Source organism: Lissotriton vulgaris, chromosome 9 (genome assembly GCF_964263255.1).
Source record: "Lissotriton vulgaris chromosome 9, aLisVul1.2, whole genome shotgun sequence".
NCBI classification, from domain to species: Eukaryota; Metazoa; Chordata; class Amphibia; order Caudata; family Salamandridae; genus Lissotriton; species Lissotriton vulgaris.
Genome location: NC_141697.1, coordinates 1,188,743,923 through 1,188,761,911, shown reverse-complemented (window position 1 = coordinate 1,188,761,911; position 17,989 = coordinate 1,188,743,923). Strand labels below are relative to the sequence as shown.

At 52.4% G+C, this 17,989-nt stretch overlaps 1 protein-coding gene across 1 annotated transcript in view; it reads left to right on the top strand.

The window, feature by feature from the left end:
- The window catches only part of NR2C2 (nuclear receptor subfamily 2 group C member 2), a 331,335-nt gene that overhangs the window by 53,850 nt on the left and 259,496 nt on the right, over window positions 1-17,989 (top strand). The window contains exon 3 of the mRNA XM_086939253.1: window positions 14,460-14,663. Within this exon, the coding sequence (XP_086795379.1) occupies window positions 14,460-14,663 (204 nt within the window). The remainder of the gene's footprint in view (window positions 1-14,459; window positions 14,664-17,989) is intronic.

Below are 17,989 nucleotides of genomic sequence, written 5' to 3'. Positions count from 1 at the left end.
GTGGCAGCCTCTGCAGCCACTCAGCCCAGAGGTGGATCGTAGGTTAGGTTTTCAGGGGGCATCTCTAAGATGCCCTCTGGTGCATTTTACATTAAATCCCACACTGGCATCAGTGTGGGTTTAAGGTGCTGAAAAGTTTGGTACCAAACGTGTAAGTCTTCAGTGTAGCCATTATGGTGCTGTGGAGTTCGTAATGACAACCTCCCAGCACCATATACTCTTAATGGCATCACTGCACTTTCAGTGCCCAGGAATGGCCTGGGGCACTGTAGGGGCACAGGGCCCATGCACCTGTGCCCACACCTCTGGCATAGGGCACCCAGCTAGAGAGGTGACTGATGTATGCCAGGGCAGTGGGTTCTGTTGGCATGGCACACAGGGATGTGTGCCATGTCGACTCTTTGTTTAGTCCTGTACTCAGCCTGCAAAGGCAGTGTGTGGGTGTCAGGGTACAGGGCCCCTGAGGGTGGCCCAATAAGTGCTGCAGTACTCCGGGGCCTTCTCTGGTCACCATGCCCTGGGTACATAGGGTACCATTTACTAGGGGCTGACAGGTGGCCAGAGATGTTAATTGGGTTTTAGTTTCAACACAGTTTTAGGGAAGGAACACAGGCCCTGGGTACCTGGTTGGCAGGAACCCAGGGCACACTCAGTCAAAGCACATCAGCAGTTAAAAAAAAAGTGTGGGCTTACCAATGCAAGAAAGATGTCACTTTCTCACACGGCCCTCCCCCATTGCTGTTTGTATCGTCCGACTGCCTGCCCTCAATTCGTTACTGTTTGCCCTTCCTCTGTTGCTGTTTGCCCCTCCATTGCTGTTTGCCCCATCTGTCCACCCTTCTTCCGTTGTTTGCCCCAACAGTTGCTGTTTGCTCCGCCATTGTCTTTTGTGCCACCCGCCCTCCCTCCCTCTGTTGGTTTGCACCTCCCATCCTCCCTCCCTCTGTTGCAGTGTGCCCCACCTGCCCTCCATCCCTCTGTTGCTGTTTGCCCCTCCCGCCCTCTCTGCCTCTGTTGCTGTTTGCCCCACCCGCCCTCCGTTGCTGTTTGCCCCACCCGCTCTCACTCACTCTGTTGCTGTTTGCCCCATCCGCCCTCCCTCCCTCCCTCTGTTGCTGTTTTCACCACCCGTCCTCCCTCCCTCTGTTGCTGTTTGCCCCACCGCCCTCCCTCCCTCTGTTGTAGTTTTCCCCACCCTTCCTGTGTTGCTGTTTGCCCCACCCGCTTTCACTCCCTCTGTTGCTGTTTGCCCTTCCCGCCCTCCCTCCCTCTGTTGCAGTTTGCCCCACCCACCCTTCCTCCCTCTGTTGCTGTTTGCCCCACCCGCCCTCCCTTCCTCTGTTGCTGTTTGCCCCGCCCTCCCTTCCTCTGTTGCTGTTTGCCCCGCCCGCCCTCCCTTCCTCTGTTGCTGTTTGCCCCGCCTGCCCTCCCTTCCTCTGTTGCTGTTTGCCCCACCCACTCTCCCTGCGTTGCTGTTTGCCCCAACCGCCTTCCCTAACTCCCTCCGTTGCTGTTTGCCCCATCCGCCCTCCCTCCCTCCATTGCTGTTTGCCCCATCCGCCCTCCTCCCTCTGTTGCTGTTTGCCCCACCCGCCCTCCCTCCCTCTTTTGCTGTTTGCCCCACCCGCCCTCCCTCCCTCTGTTGCTCTTTGCCCCACCCGCCCTCCCTCCCTCTGTTGCTTTTTGCCCCACCCGCCCTCCCTCCCTCTGTTGCTGTTTGCCCCACCCGCCCTCCTCCCTCTGTTGCTGTTTGCCCCACCTGCCCTCCCTCCCTCTGTTGCTGTTTGCCCCACCCGCTCTCCCTCCCTCTCTTGCTGTTTGCCCCACCCACCCTCCCTTCTTCTGTTGCTGTTTGCCCCACCCGCTCTCCCTCCCTCTGTTGCTGTTTGCCCCACCCTCCCTCCATCCCTCCGTTGCTGTTTGCCCCACCTGCCCTCCCTCCCTCCCTCCCTCCGTTGCTGTTCACCCCCCCACCCTCCCTCCGTTACTGTTTACCCCATTCTGTTGCTGTTTACCTAACCCGCCCTCCCTCCCTTCCTCGCAGTTTGCCCCACCCGCCCTCCCTTCCTCGCAGTTTGCCCCACCAACCCTCACTCCCTCCGTCGCTGTTTGCACCACCTGCCTGCCCTTCCTCTGTTGCTGTTTGCCCCACCCACCCTTCCTCCGTTGCTGTTTGCCCCACACACCCGCCCTTCCTCTGTTGCTGTTTGGCCCACCCGCCCTTCCTCCGTTGCTGTTTGGCCAACCCACCTGCCCTTCCTCCATTGCTGTTTGGCCCACCCTTCCTCTCTTGGTGCTTGACCCACACGCCCACCCTCCCTCCATTGCTGTTTGCAACACCCGCCTACCCTCCTCCCTCCGTTGCTGTTTGACCCACCCGCTGACCATCCCTCCATTGCTGTTTGTCCCTCATTTCTGTTTGTCCCATCCATTGCTGTTTGAGCCGCCTACCCGCCCTCCCTCCATTGCTGTTTGCCCCACCCACTCGCCCTCTATTACAGTTTGCCCCACCGCCCTCCCTCTATTGCTGTTTGCCCAGCCACCGACCCGCCCACCCTCTATTGGTGTTTGCCGCCACCTGGCAGCCCTCCCTCCCTTGCTGTTTGCCCAACCCACCGGCATGTTGCATTTGAATGCACTGTTGTTTTCCACACTCGCCTGCCCTTTCTTCAGTGTTGTTTGCCCACCCGTCCTTCCTCTTCTGCTTTTGCCCCGCTCGCTTTCCCTCCGCTGCTGTGTGCCCCACCCGCCCTCTGCTGCTGTTTGCCCCACCTGCCCTCACTCTCTCCCTCCTTTGCTGTTTGTCCCACCCACTCTTCCTTCATTGCTGTTTGCCCCATACGCCCTCCCTCCCTCCGCCGTTGCTGTTTGCCTCAACCACCCTCTCTCCCTCCAACCATTGATATTTGCCCCACCCGGCCTCCCTCCATCCGTTGCTGTTTTCCCCACCCACCCTCCCTTGCTTTTTGCCCCTTCCGTTGCTGTTTGTTCTGCCCACCCTCCCTCCCTCTGTTGCTGTTTACCCCACCCGCCCTCACTCCCCCCGTTGCTTTTACCCCGCCCACCCTCCCTCCCTCCAATGCTGTTTACCCCACCCGCCCTCCCTCTGTTGCTGTTTACCCCACCACCCACCCTCCCTTTGTTTTTTTTGTTTTTTTAAATTTTTTGAAACCTTTATTGTGCAACATAAGCATACAGTTACGGGCCCACAACCACACGGGCCGGCCTCGAAAACAATTGGCAGCAAAAAAAGCAAGGATAGAACAGCCCGGCAGTCCCAAACAACAAAATACAGCAAGTGTCAGGAACGTGGCATATAGAAGGAGGGGCCACCGGGTACAGGAGTAGTGAGGTTAATTTTAAAGTTTTTAAATAAGAAGGATCAGATGCGGCAATCCACCGAAAGCACATGGCAGGTAACACACCAGCGAATTAGCAACAAGACGGGGGAGAACAATTGAAAAGGCAGCAGAAAGCAATACCCATCAGGATAATAGCACATTCAAACAGTATATGCTGGTCATCGCCCGCCCCACGAACGTAGTACACCCAAATCCACTAAAATAACAGTATCGACAACGGAGAGAGTATACAGCGCTACACCCTAACACCTGACTGACCCAAAGTAAAAAGAAAAAGTAAGAGAAATCAAGAAAAGAAAGAAGAAAGGAAGGCCCATAGAAACTGAAACTAAAACAAAATCCCCACCCCCAACCCCCCACCCTGCACGCATGCGGAGGCTACGGCCTACCCCCCCCCCCTAGCAGTGTGCCTGTCGCCCATAATCGAACCCGAAATTTAGAACAGAAAAGGGAAAAAGAAAAGAAAAGGAAAAAGCCAAATACACATAAGACCGGAGGAGGGCCATACGGATACACCCATAGCTACCAACATATAGCACTCCGGCCGCCCGTTCCCAGACCCCGTCACCAATACAATACCCATGTTCAATATCCCCGGCAGTCCATCAGCATCCCAGCAGTACAAGCGAAAAACAGTCCCGACATGAGAGGAGGCACCCTCAACCTTGCCCCCTGCGATGCGAAGCAGCGACGTAGTCCAGCCTCGCAGTAGACATCATGGAAGAGGCAAGCGAGCAAAGTGACCACATCCAGGTGAGGTGATGTCCAATAAAGTCCATCCAACATGTAAGCCAGTAGATACCAGTGGTACAGAAAGAGGCAGCGCACAGCAGTGAACCTCCATAATTGGCGAGCCCAGTCGATAAGAACCGCTCCAGGGCAAGGGAGTAAGTCATGCCAGTAGCCCCCGGAGGAGTCGCTAAACACGGCGCCCAGCTACGTTTTCCCAGCCACAGCGCAGTTCCAGAATCTTCAATCCTCCCCAAGGATAGTACAACCGGCACCTCCGCAGTAGTAGGGTCACGCACCCACGATGTATCAATAGCAACCGAGGAGGAGGAATCACAGAAGGCAGAAACAGGGTGCGACACAGTATCCTGCTCTCGGAGGCATCCACAGGCAGGCAAGGGTGCTACCGATAAAAGCACACCCAGCCGGTCCCCCAGTTCACAGGCAGCAGTACACAGGGCCGCTCTCAGAGTACCCAGGGCGCCCAGTATGTCACCTATCAGCACTGGTGCATCGGGGAGGGAGGGCATCACAGTCCCCTGCACGCAAGGCGAATCAATGCAGCACTGTCCCGGAAGCCGGCCGTCATCACCCTCCGCAATCTGCTGATCTCTACGCCAATGCATACCATGGCACAGCAGTTCTGAGGGCACAAGAGAAGCACACTTCATGATCACACAATGTCGAAGTGGCGTGGGCAGGCGCCCGCTTCTTCAATAACAGCCCATGGTCCGCCGGCTCCGTAGATACATGCAGGCTGTAAGATGGCGCACGGCACAGCACACTGGGAAACAAAGTATCAGGCAAGCCGACCCGGGCTGAGGATACAACACAATGCTTCCCCCTCAGTGGCGGCACCCAGAGCCTGTGAAGCAGAGATGCAGGATACGGAAAACAGAGCGTGCCTGCCACGCTACCCGGCCGACTCCGATCTACCTGTAATGGCTGCCGTTGTGTGGAGCAGGACAGGCCAGTCGGGGAACAAAGACCCGGCTACAGCCGCGCAGCACCAGGAGGAGGCGGGGGCGTCGAAGCACTCTCGCTGCCGGGATCAAGTAAAGAAGCACATCAATAGATCCGGGTTCGCCTCCCGGTTCCGCAAACGCCACTCGGCAGAAGGATTAGCTGCAGGATAGAGCGGAAACCGGGAGAAAGACGAGAGGGTCGGCGGAGCCGAGGAATCAGGCGGCCATCGTGGTTGCGAGCTAGGCTCCTCCCCACCCTCCCTCTGTTGCTGTTTACCCCACCCACCCACCCTCCCTCTGTTGCTGTTTACCCCACCCACCCACCCTCCCTCTGTTGCTGTTTACCCCACCCACCCACCCTCCCTCTGTTGCTGTTTACCCCACCCCCACACCCTCCCTCTGTTGCTGTTTGTGTACCCCAATTGCTGTTTACCCCATTATGTTGCTGTTTACCCAACCCGCCCTCCCTCCGTTGCAGTTTGCATTCCACCTGCCCTCCCTTCCTCGCAGTTTGCCCCACCAGCCCTCACTCTCTCCGTCGCTGTATGCCCCACCTCTGTGGCTGTTTGTCCCACACACCCTCCCTTCCTCTTTTGCGATTTGCCTCACCTGCCCTCCATCCCTCTGTTGCTGTTTGCCCCACCTGCTCTCACTCACTCTGTTGATGTTTGCCCCACCCACCCTCCCTCCCTCTGATGCTGTTTGCACCACCCGTCCTCCCTCCCTCTGTTGCTGTTTGCCCCACCCTCCCTCCCTCCCTCTGTTGTAGTTTGCCCCACCCTCCCTCCCTCCCTCTGTTGTAGTTTGCCCCACCCTCCCTCTGTTGCTGTTTGCCACACCCGCTCTCCCTCCCTCTGTTGCTGTTTGCACCACCCTCCCTCCAACCCTCCGTTGCTGTTTGCCCCACCTGCCCTCCCTCCGTTGCTGTTCACCCCACCCACCCTCCCTCCGTTACTGTTTACCCCATTCTGTTGCTGTTTACCTAACCCGCCCTCCCTCCCTTCCTCGCAGTTTGCCCCACCCGCCCTCTCTTCCTTGCAGTTTGCCCCACCCACCCTCACTCCCTCCATTGCTGTTTGCACCACCTGCCTGCCCTTCCTCTGTTGCTTTTTGCCCCACCCACCCTTCGTCCGTTGCTGTTTGCCCCACACACCCGCCCTTCCTCTGTTGCTGTTTGGCCCACCCGCCCTTCCTCCGTTGCTGTTTGGCCCACCCACCTGCCCTTCCTCCATTGCTGTTTGGCCCACCCTTCCTCTCTTGGTGCTTGACCCACAAGCCCACCCTCCCTCCATTGCTGTTTGCAACACCCGCCTACCCTCCTCCCTCCGTTGCTGTTTGGCCCACCCGCTCACCCTCCCTCCATTGCTCTTTGTCCCGCATTTCTGTTTGTCCCATCCATTCCTGTTTGAGCCACCCACCCGCCCTCCCTGCATTGCTGTTTGCCCCACCCACTCGCCCTCTATTACTGTTTGCCCCACCCGCCCTCCCTCTATTGCTGTTTGCCCAGCCACCAACCCGCCCACCCTCTATTGCTGCTTGCCGCCACCTGGCAGCCCTCCCTCCCTTGCTGTTTGCCCAACCCACCGGCTTCCTTATGTTGCATTTGAATGCACTGTTGTTTTCCACACTCGCCTGCCCTTTCTTCAGTGTTGTTTGCCCACCCGTCCTCCCTCTTCTTCTTTTGCCCCGCTCGCTTTCCCTCCGCTGCTGTGTGCCCCACCCGCCCTCCGCCCTCCGCTGCTGTTTGCCCCACCTGCCCTCACTCCCTCCCTCCTTTGCTGTTTGTCCCACCCACTCTTCCTCCATTGCTGTTTGCCCCATACGCCCTCCCTCCCTCCCTCCGTTGCTGTTTGCCTCAACCACCCTCTCTCCCTCCAACCATTGATATTTGCCCCACCCGCCCTCCCTCCCTCTGTTGCTGTTCACCCCACCGCCTTCATTCCCCTGTTGCTTTTACCCCACCCACCCTCCCTTTGTTGCTGTTTACTCCACCCACCCACCCTCCCTCTGTTGCTGTTTACCCCACCCACCCACCCTCCCTCTGTTGCTGTTTACCCCACCCACCCACCCTCCCTCTGTTGCTGTTTGTTTACCCCAATTGCTGTTTACCCCATTATGTTGCTGTTTACCCAACCTGCCCTCCCTCCGTTGCAGTTTGCATTCCACCCGCCCTCCCTTCCTCGCAGTTTGCCCCACCCGCCCTCACTCCCTCTATCGCTGTATGCCCCACCTCTGTGGCTGTTTGTCCCACCCACCCTCCCTTCCTCTTTTGCGATTTGCCTCACCTGCCCTCACTCCCTCTGTTGCTGTTTGCCCCACCCGCTCTCACTCACTCTGTTGCTGTTTGCCCCACCCTCCCTCTGTTGCTGTTTGCCCCACCCGCTTTCAATCCCTCTGTTGCTGTTTGCCCTTCCCGCCCTCCCTCCCTCTGTTGCAGTTTGACCCTCTGTTGCTGTTTGACCCACCCGCCCTCCCTCCTTCTGTTGCTGTTTGCCCCACCCGCTCTCCCTCCGTTGCTGTTTGCACCACCCGCCCTCCCTAACTCCCTTCGTTGCTGTTTGCCCCCTCCGCCCTCCCTTCCTCCGTTGCTGTTTGCCCCACCTGCCCTCCTCCCTCTGTTGCTGTTTGCCCCACCCACCCTCCCTCCCTCATTTGCTCTTTGCCTCACCTGCCCTCCCTCCGTTGCTGTTTGCCCCACCCGCTCTCACTCATTCTGTTGCTGTTTGCCCCACCCGCCCTCCCTCCCTCTGTTGCTGTTTGCGCCACCCGTCCTCCCTCCCTCTGTTGCTGTTTGCCCCACCCGCCCTCCCTCCCTCTGTTGTAGTTTGCCCCACCCTCCCTCCGTTGCTGTTTGCCTCAACCACCCTCTCTCCCTCCAACCATTGCTCTTAGCCACACCCGGCCTCCCTCCCTCCATTGCTGTTTGCCCCACCCGCCCTCCCTTGCTTTTTGCCCCATCCGTTGCTGTTTGCCCTGCCCGCCCTCCCTCCCTCTGTTGCTGTTTACCCCACCCGCCCTCACTCCCTCCGTTGCTTTTATCCCGCACACCCTCCCTCTCTTGCTGCTTAACCCATCTGTTGCTGTTTACCCCACCCACCCTTCCTCTGTTGCTGTTTACCTCACCCACCCATCCTCCCTCTGTTGCTGTTTACCCCAATTGCTGTTTACCCCATTATGTTGCTGTTTACCCAATCCGCCCTCCCTCCGTTGCAGTTTGCATTCCACCCGCCCTCCCTTCCTCGCAGTTTGCCCCACCCGCCCTCACTCCCTCTGTCGCTGTATGCCCCACCTCTGTTGCTGTTTGTCCCACCCACCCGCCCTTCCTCTTTTGCTCTTTGCCTCACCTGCCCTCCCTCCCTCCGCTGCTGTTTGCCCCACCTGCCCTCCCTCCCTCTGTCGCTGTGTGTCCCACCCACCCTTCCTCTGTTGCTGTTTGTCCCACCCGCCCATCCTCTGTCGCTGTTTGTCCCACCCGCCCGCCCTTCCTCTGTCGCTGTTTGTCCCACCCGCCCGCCCTTCCTCTGTCGCTGTTTGTCCCACCCGCCCGCCCTTCCTCTGTCGCTGTTTGTCCCACCCGCCCGCCCTTCCTCTGTCGCTGTTTGTCCCACCCGCCCGCCCTTCCTCTGTCGCCGTTTGTCCCACCCTCCCGCCCTTCCTCTGTTGCTGTTTGCCCCACCCGCCCGTCCTTCTTCTGTTGCTGTTTGCCCTACCCGCCATTCCTCCGTTACTATTTGCACCACCGCCCCCCCTTCCGCTGTTGCTGTTTGGCCCACCATCCCGCCCTTCCTCTGTTGCTGTTTGGCTTCCTCTATCAATGTTTGACCCACCTGCTGGCCCTTCCTCTATTGTTGTTTGCCCAACACGCCTGCCCTTTCTCCGTTGCTGTTTGCACCACCTGCCCACCCTCCCCTCTCCATTGCTGTTTGACCCACCTGCTCGCCCTCCCTCCATTTCTGTTTGCCCCTCATTACTGTTTGTTCCCACCCGCCCGCCTACCCTCCCTCAAGTACTGTTTGAGCCACCCAGCTGCCCTCCCTCCATTGATGTTTGCCTCACCCACCCGCCCTACCTTAATTGCTGTTTGACCCACCCACTGCCCTCTCTCTATTGCTGTTTGCCCCACCTGACCGCCCTCCCTCCATTGCTGTTTGCCCAACCCGCTCGCCTCCCTCTGTTGTGTTTGAATGCGCCGTTGTTTTCCACTCTCTCCTGCCCTTCCTCTACTGCTGTTTGCCTGCCCGTCGTCCCTCTTTTGCTTTTGCCCCACTCGCTTTCCCTCCACTACTGTGTGCCCCACCCGCCCTCCGCTGCTGTTTGCCCCGCCCACCCTCCCTCCGGTACTGTTTGATCTGACCAACTGTTGTTTGCCCCAACCGTTGCTGTTTGCCCCACCCAACCGCCCGCCCTCCCTCCATTGCAGTTTGTCCCACCTGCCCGCCCTCCGTCTGTTGTTGCTTCTCCGTTGCTTGTCACCACCCACTCGTAAGATTCTGTTGTTGCCTGGTACTGTGCAACATGTTTAAAACCTTGATAAAGGCTATTCCTCGTGTAAGCGTGCCCTGCTGGCTTTGGCATTGCTTGTTTACTTTATATTTTTGTATTTTTATCTTTATATTTAAATTTGTATCATCTGATAGACATCTAGCTGTGGATTCCTTACTTTTGAATTTCACAGGCATCAAGCTAGATCTGGAATCTTTTGCGTGAGCTGTTCCCCTTGCGCGTGATGTGTGGTGGCTCCATTGGACTCCACGTGACGTTGTTGGCATCAGTTATGACTTTGCAGTAACCTACATATGCACCACACACGCGCACAAACGTCAGTTCTTTTCTTTCCGAGGCAGTTAAGCGCACATCCGGGAAGAGCTACCCCTCTGTCACTTTTTGACAGGTTTTTTCTACTTTTTGTTGACTTCGAATACTTTTTCTTCGTGTGTCGAGTGATGTCTTCGAGGAAGTCAGGATTTAAACCATGTGGCACTGGTTACTGTGCCATGTCGGTTACCGATCCCCACCTCATCTGCCTTTGGTGTCTGGAGCGCGACCATGACTCAAACTTGTGCTCAGACTGTTAAGCTGAAGCTCCAAAGGCCTTGCCGAAGCGGGCCTTAAAACTCCTTGCGGCTCAGCAGTCGACACCGGCCAGTGAGACTCCACTGCGGTTCCGGTCCTCATCGAAGAAGAGGAGGTAGCGGGTCCGCTCCCGGTGTCCCAAGTCCTCTTCCTCCCACACAAGGTCCTCGGGATACCCAGGGAAGAGGCATAAGAAGAAGTCCGAGTGGACTTAGTCATCACCTCGCCTGTCGCCCGTCAACGAAAGGGGTAAGGAGCACTGATCCTCTAGGCACGATTCTGGGTCGACTTCGCACCCCCCTCCTTTTCTGGGAGCCGGAGCGACCCTCACTCAAATTAAAGAGTTTTACGAGGCCATGCGCCTTGTATTTGACAGGGCTGACCCTTCTGGTGAGCCTTCGGGCTTGCGGGTCGGAAGGGGCCCCATCGAACTCGACGACGCCGGCTCTGGCCACGGCGCCCGTGGGCCTCTGGCATCTGATTCCGGGACGGCGCCGGTCATGCCTGCACAACCTGCCCCAGCGCCAAACCCGAATTCAGTGCCTTCGGGGCTGCCTGTGCCCACCAGTGGTTGCAGCCCTATCCTCATCCCCGATGAGACAGAGTCAGAGCGTCGTCGCTTGATGCCGATTCCGGTGCCAGTAGAGCCCAGGGGTTCTGTATTGTCACCTGTTCATTTTATGACGTTTCAGGCAAGGGAGAGGACTGGGAGGGGACAATGGACCCTTTTGAACACCAGGATGTATCTGCAGAGCAGAAGGACTGGTATGAGGAATTTGGGGAAGCCAGTGGACACGATACATCCCCAGATACTAGCATGCTCTCTCCCCCAACTGTGGCTATGGAGGAGGGGGCTTCTTTTGCCATGGTGGTAAGGAGGGCAGCTGAGGTCCTTGAACTAGAGTTGCCCTCTATGCACGCCTATTCGCTCATACTGGTTTGGCCCAGGGTTCTGAAGAAGATTAAGAATGACCGGGCCCATGTCATTCTTGTGTTTCAGGACTGGGCAAGAAGAGTCTGGTATCCAGAGCTTCTGAAAATGAGTGTTGATCCTCTGATCAGGCTGCCGTTTCGAGAGGATCTTATGTCGCAGCAGCAGGGGAGGGTTCTTCGCCTGGACCTGTCAACTCTCCACCTCCAAGAGTGGAGATTGAGCTGCAACAGTTGATAGCTTTTGACCTTCCTCCCGAAGTATGCAACGTTATTTTGGCGTCCTGGTGGTCCTCCACTAAGAGAGTATACACCTGCTGTTGGCAAAAGTTTGTATGGTATTGTACAGAAAGGTCTATTGACCCTCTTTCTGCTTCGCTTTCCACTGTTCTTCTTTTCATTCTTACCCCTGCCCAGCAGGGCTCTGCTTTGCATACTCTTAAGGGTTATCTTTCCGCTTTTTGCGGATACCAGACCAACCCTCACTGTTTAAATCCCCAATTGTAAAAAGGTTCTTGAAAGGGCTGGGTCACTTGTTTCCACCCACGCCTTTTGTTCTGCCACAGTGGGACCTTAATTTGGTCCTCACTTTTCTTATGTGTGCTCCTTTCGAGCCTTTGCACAAGTGTCCCCTCCTGCTGCTTACTATCAAGACAGCCTTTCTGGTGGCAATAACATCTGATAAATCATAAACAAAGTGGAATCCACTCAGATAGTGATAGTGATCCCTACTGTGGTGGGGAGCACTCAGTGTTGTTTAAATACCCCTCACACACCAACAGGCCCCTGGTGTCATGCTTCATCATCGGGGTCTTCGCACCCCTCTACGAGATGCGGCGTGCTATGACCGACGACTACGTGGGAGCACTGATTTTGGACTATGTGTGGTGTGTGTGAGGTAATGATTGTACGTGAATAGTGGGGTTCGGTAGTGATAGTTAAAAAATACCTGGCTCGTGGGGTGAAAAAACTTTGATTTAGCCCCCGGGCTGGTATCATTAAAAGGGGTGCGGTGAGAGGTTGTTAGTGTATAATTATGTACATCAACCTCATATGTGCGTCTACATGAACATGTTTTGGAGTTTGAAAACTCCTTCTTCAGGACGGGGTTATGCACAAAAATCCCCACCTTACTCACATGAATGTAAAAGTGTATTATACAAAAAAAGGGGTGAACTATAAGGTGTATGTACCTAAATCATAGTTCAAATTGGTCTGTAGTCTCTTTTCGCCCAATTGGCGTATTTTAAAGACTTAGTAATATTCATTAATATGCCTCATGAGCCTTCTCATGTATATTGGGGTTCCCATCATGCCAAGTTTAGCGACGGTTACTCTGGATGCAGTCAAACACCTTCCCGTTAACGCGGCTCTCACTTTTTTTGTATAATACACTTTTACATTCATGTGAGTAAGGTGGGGGTTTTTGTGCATGCCATAACCCTGTCCTGAAGAAGAAGTTTTCAAACTCCGAAACATGTTCATGTAGACGCACATATCAGCTTGATGTACATAATTATACACTAACAACCTCTCACCGCACCCCTTTTAATGATACCAGCCCGGGGGCTAAATAAAAGTTTTTTTACCCCACGAGCCAGGTATTTTTAAACTATCACTTATCACTACCGAACCCCACTACTTACGTACAATCATTACCTCACACACACCACACATAGTCCAAAATCAGTGCTCCCACGTAGTCGTCGGTCGTAGCACGCGGCATCCCTTAGAGGGGTGCGAAGACCCCGATTATGAAGCATGACATCAAGGGGCTGTTTGTGTGTGAGGGGTATTTAAACAACACTGAGTGCTCCCCATCACAGTAGGGACCACTATCACTATCTGAGTGGATTCCACTTTGTTTATATACCTGGGGAGACTGAATCCACTTTTCTCTCCCTCCCTCCCTCCTTTGTTATAAATATGGCAATAACATCTGACCAGAGGGGGAGTGAGTTACAGGTGTTATCATGTAAGCCCCCCTACATGATGACAGTTGTAGATAAAGTGCTGCTTCATTTCTTTCAAAGGTGGTGACCCCATTCTATACGGGTCAATCTATCACGCTGCCCACCTTTTTTGCTCCTCCTCAGTCCTCTAAGGAGGAGGAGTGTCTCCACTGAATGGACCCAAAAAGCGTGTTGTCGTTCTACCTTCCCCGCACAAAAAAGCTCCGGGTGGATGACCAACTCTTTGTAGGGCACATGGGAGCTAAGAAAGGTTGTGCAGTGCAGAAAAGGACCATTTCTCGCTTGGTCGTTCTCTGCATAAAGATCTGCTACTCTCTGGTTAACAAGTAGCCCCCTGAGGGAGTAGGGGTCCATTCCACAAGGGGCAAGGGTGGACCATAGCATTGGCTCTGGGTGTCCCCGCCCGGGACATCTGCCAGGCTGCTCCATGGGAGTCTCTGCACACGTTTGCCAAGCACTACTGCCTGGACAGTCAGGTCCGCAGGGACGGGCATTTTGCCCATTCGGTCCTGCAGGACGTTTTAGTGTGAGAACTTTGTCCGCATCCACTGCCAGGATGGTATGGCTTGGGTATCTATTCAAATGTCAGGAATCTGCAGCTAGATATCTCTATCAGATGAACAAATTATTTATCTTCGATAACGCATTATCGGGTAGAGACAATATCTAGCTGCAGACCCCTTACAGACCCATCCATTCCTCCCTACTCGTCGGACTTATTTGTTAGGGGTAGGGTTTCTCCCTTTTTCAGTTACGTCTGTCACTTCATGGCTCTGCGCTTCTGATGTGGAAAAGTGAAAAGTACTGATGTCCGCACACCTGGGTGGCACCTATATAGGTAACCACGACATCATAACTGACGCCGATGACGTCACACTAGCCGAATGGAGCCACTCGTCGGTGCACGCAAAGGGTACTGCTCATACAAAAATGTCCAGATCCAGCCTGATGCCTGGGAAATTCAAAGGTAAGGAATCTGCAGCAAGATATTGTCTGTACCAGATAATGCGTTACCGAAGGTAAGTAACTTGTTCTTTAATGAACAAACAATATTTACTAAATGCATGGCTCTCATGACAGAAATATACAAGTGTGAAATTTTCTGTGAACTCGTTGTACAGCTAAAAAGTACTATATTCTAAACAGTACATTTGGAAATCAGTCTTTCACACAAAGGGTGTATTTTGAACTTGAACCTTTTAAGTTGCCTCCAAAATGTACACCAGCAGTCCAACTATAGCCGGTAACTAGTTCATTACGTGTTTACTACGTAACTGATCATTCTGCTACGAATTTTAACCCAGGCGATACTTCCCCACTTGGAGCTGGACCATTAGGATCTGAATCACTAACACTAACTCTCTGCCCACTCTATATATTTGTCTTTAAGTAAAATCTAATTGTAATCCTTTAAATATTTGTTGCAGATTGTGACAGATCAGCAAACGGGTCAGAAAATCCAGATAGTGACAGCGGTGGACTCCTCTGGCTCCTCCAAGCAGCAACAGTTTATCTTGACTAGTCCAGAAGGAACTGGAACAGGGAAGGTGATATTGACATCGCCAGATTCTGCCAATGCCAAGCAGCTTATTTTTGCCACCACAGATAACATTGTGCCAAGCCGAATACAGGTAAATAGGTACCGTTAATTTTACATTTCCATAAAATAATTCACTATAATTGTATCTTTCTATCACAACAGGCCCAATTGACAAAGGCTTCTTCATCTTTAACCCCTTCTACGCTGATGACGAGCTGGGCTCGTCATGGCGTAGCCTCCTCGCACGCTGATGACGAGCCCAGCTCGTCCCGTAACATGCGTTTTAAAAAATCTCAGCGCAGGAGCGGTATTCCGTAGCGCGCATGAGGTTAAATGCATGTTTACCAACTAAAATGGCAGGGTTTATGCTAGTTATTCACTAGAGCATACCTTCCAGCTATCAATCTATTTTTCCGGTATTGAATCCTTCATAGATTCACATGCTTGAAGCATTCTCCATTGTTGCAAGTCTGGAAGGGCTAAAAAACATAATTGTTAGTATCCTATTCATATCAATCAAAAAAAACAACCAAACTCCAGCCTGCATCCACCTCTAGCCCACTCCCCTCAGAGGCTGCCATACTTCAGATTTTCGACATCATATTGTGTGAAAGGAGTCACCACTTGAGCTCTGCTCATTTCACATCGATTTTCAAAACTTTCGAAATGTTATAGTAACAAATTTGATTACATTATCAACATTGTACCATCTTTCAAGAAAATCTGACTACTGAGGATGTCGGAGCTTGCTAAAAAAGGACTTTTCAGATCACGTGTAACCTGTGGAAAGAAGAGGCTACATTCAGTAAATCCACATAAGGACTGCATAAGCTGCCTCCACCCCTCTTGTAAGGTAAAAGATTTTAAGATCTGTCTTCTAAAACCTTAAAGCTGTGGTACTCATTATACTGGCAGGCCTTCATTGGCAGCCTGCGGACCTTGCCATGTCTTTTCTACGTTTCCAGTGAGTAAACAAAGAAGATGGCTGCAGGAGCATACGTAGTGACTACGTATTCAATATGGGTGCTTCTGCGGCCATCTTCGGTGTTTACTGCCGGCCTCTGTGCCTGCCCCTGTGATGTCACACACAGCACCAGCGGCAAGCCTCCCAAAAGGCCCTTTGAAAGTCAGCTGTAAGCGCTTTCACAGCTGACTTTTAAAGGGCCTTTTGTGGAGCTTCCTGTTTCCGTGTTGCCGACGGCGTCCTCTTCGCCCGCAGCCTTTTCTCCGCCCGCAGCCTCTTCTCCACCCGCAGTAGCGTCATCTCAATATTCAGATCCCATCTTTCTTTAGATTGGCTTCAGCACTTTTTGAAGTAATTTATAATATTCTATTGTACCAAAATCATGGCCGAGAAGTGGGGAAGTCAATGGCAATTGTTATGTAACTTCTGATCCGAATCTCGTTGTTGTTGCACATTTCGGCCTCTCAATGACTTTGGCGAGGCTATCGGTGTTGCTGTGAGTTGATAAAGAGGGGTTTAAACTCTTAGTATGAGTGATAATACATGAGCTTATACTGAGGCCTGAAAAATCTTTTATACTTTTCCATGCCAACTTCCTTGTAGTTACATCTCTTTGGAAATACAGCTTTGTCTAATTTTTTGAAACTGTAGTGATTTTTCTACCATAGCCCTGCCTTCACTGGTGCAGCCCTCGGCCACAAACCACAATGTAAATTTGGCCCCGAGAGAAAGTTTTTGAGTACCCATGCCTTGAAGTATAGAGGGGGGAGGCAATTATTGTGGCTTCAGAAAATCTTAGCCAAGGACTACATCGTTTTAGGTGAAGATTTTGAGGATTCCTCTGAATATAGCAAAAGGTTTTGGAAAAGAGATAGGCTAGAAGGTCAACTGGCACAAGAGCATCCAAAATAGGCGTTGTCAATTAAAGAAAAAAAGTTTGGCAAAGGAGGAAATACTTTCTGTTCCATTAATGCCAGAACTTACTTCTCTGAGTAAGGTTTCACCACTACCCCCAAGTCATCTATTAGATGAAGACAACTCTGATGAATATGGGCCCTTTGTATTAGCACATAGTGCACTCCATGTAAAATGCCATAAGGATGATGAAAATGGTGAATACTATTCTTCTCGACCTGAGGCGCATGGAGTCAGGTCAATCTAATATATGGATTTGTATCCGCCTTACACACAGCAACAATATCAGGAGGAAATGTTTCTCGTGTCCGGAGCCTTGTCACTATTTTAAGACTCATGTTGGCAGATTATTATAAGGGGTTCTCAGAACCCTTGAAAATAACATCACCTTTGCCTGATCAATACCTCCACGATCTCCTCGCTTGCTCCTGCCAATTCTACAAACACGTTGTAATTTACCATCTGAACCATCTCCCAAGCAAACACCAAGACCAAAAGCCCCAGTCTTTCAAGTGGACAACAATTTCAGAGAAGGAAAGAGAAGAAGGAGGAATACCGTACAATCAAGACACGGCTACTGGAAGGAAAGACAGTTTAATCCCAGCTCCATCACCACCAGTTCCGCAACCTGTAGATTCACCGTCAGATGATATAGGGGTTTTTTTATACCTTTTGGGAAGAGCAGCAAAAAGTTTTGAACTGCCAATGCCTGCAAAACACTTGGACTGTTTCCTGTACAACTTCAAAGAACCTTCTCGGAAATTTAACAATTCCTATTGTAGATTACATTGTGCGGAAGGTATTAAAACTGTGAAAAATCCAGCAACTGTTTCTGCGATCTTGCCTCAATTAGAAAAAATATAAAGCACCTTACAGCTCACTGGTCTGTTGAATTGGCACAGTCAATGAATCAGACCCTCTGCGAACGCAAAAAGGTTTTTATTACATCGGGCCCTACATTCCTTATAAGCAGTAATAAAGATAAATGCGTTGATAAAGATTTTGTGGGTTTATTCAAATGCCTGGACTTCTTGAATGATGTGATTAGGACAAAAGTTGATGTTTTCTAGCCCTTCTAGGCCATGTTTAACATTCAGGTGCTTTCTAGTTATAGGGTGGGACTCCCACTTCGATGACGTGGAATGATTCATGCATGTGAATCTATGAAAGGTCTTAATACTGGAGAACTACAGTTACAGGTAAGTAGCTTATGTTCTAACCCTGCATAGAGAGATTTTTAATTGGGGATGGTTGTTTTCCCTGTGGATAGAATCAAATCAAAAAGTTGTGCCATTGCACCTAGGCTATCACGCTCTACAATGCGACGTGTGCTGTGCGTACAGTTCCATTGTGGAAGTACCAGCTTCTGGGATAATGCTTAACATTACCAGCAGTTCACTTGGAAAGCTGTGTCTGGTGCATCTTTCCACAGTTATTAGCAGGAATGTTCTTGAATTACAACCAGTGCAAAAGCACAGTCAACGGGAAAGGAAATGTTCAAACATACTTCTGCACTTTATTTTTTAACTGGTCTAATA